Genomic DNA, 499 nt, shown 5'->3' with positions numbered 1-499 from the left:
GATACTTCCATCAAAGTATCTGCCAGGGAAACCAGGCCTTCCAAACTCTTGGAGGAAGAGAGCAAAATCTGTTGAACATTGATAGGAAGTTGTTGAAGCCACAAGGTTTTTAAAACATTGACAGGAAAATCTACACCAGCTAGGTCTTTCATATCTTTGTAGAGCTGGCTGGGAGCACGTTCACCTAGTTCTAAGTTAGAAGCTAGAAGTTGACGATGACGCTGAGCTTCAGTACCTTCATATTTCTCAATCAGTCTTTCTTTCAATGTATCATATTTAAGAGCAAAAGGTGGATTCAGTATGATATCACTTACATGCTCGAGAACTTCAGAATCAATGCTAGAGACAGCTATGTCAAACCTTGTCTGGTCAACAGTAATATTAGCTGTCCTGAACTGAGATTCCAATTGTGCAAACCATAGCGCCGGTCGTTTCTTCCAGAATACGGGAGGCTTGACCGAAACTCGGTGCAGTTCTAACGGGGTCACCACTGAGGAGT

At 42.7% G+C, this 499-nt stretch overlaps 1 protein-coding gene across 1 annotated transcript; it reads right to left on the bottom strand.

Annotated features, from left to right (window-relative positions):
* Positions 1-5: 5 nt before the first annotated feature.
* LOC108254339 lies at positions 6-494 on the bottom strand (the record flags this gene model as incomplete). Its single annotated transcript, XM_017449342.2, has 1 exon — positions 6-494. A coding segment is annotated over one exon (489 nt), but the record flags the coding sequence as incomplete, so codon positions are not given.
* Positions 495-499: the final 5 nt, after the last annotated feature.

The sequence above is a fragment of the Diaphorina citri genome, unplaced genomic scaffold (assembly GCF_000475195.1).
Source record: "Diaphorina citri unplaced genomic scaffold, Diaci psyllid genome assembly version 1.1 scaffold48284, whole genome shotgun sequence".
Classification (NCBI taxonomy): domain Eukaryota; kingdom Metazoa; phylum Arthropoda; class Insecta; order Hemiptera; family Psyllidae; genus Diaphorina; species Diaphorina citri.
Note: the sequence above shows the minus strand (reverse complement) of the source record. Positions and strands in the feature narration are given on the sequence as shown.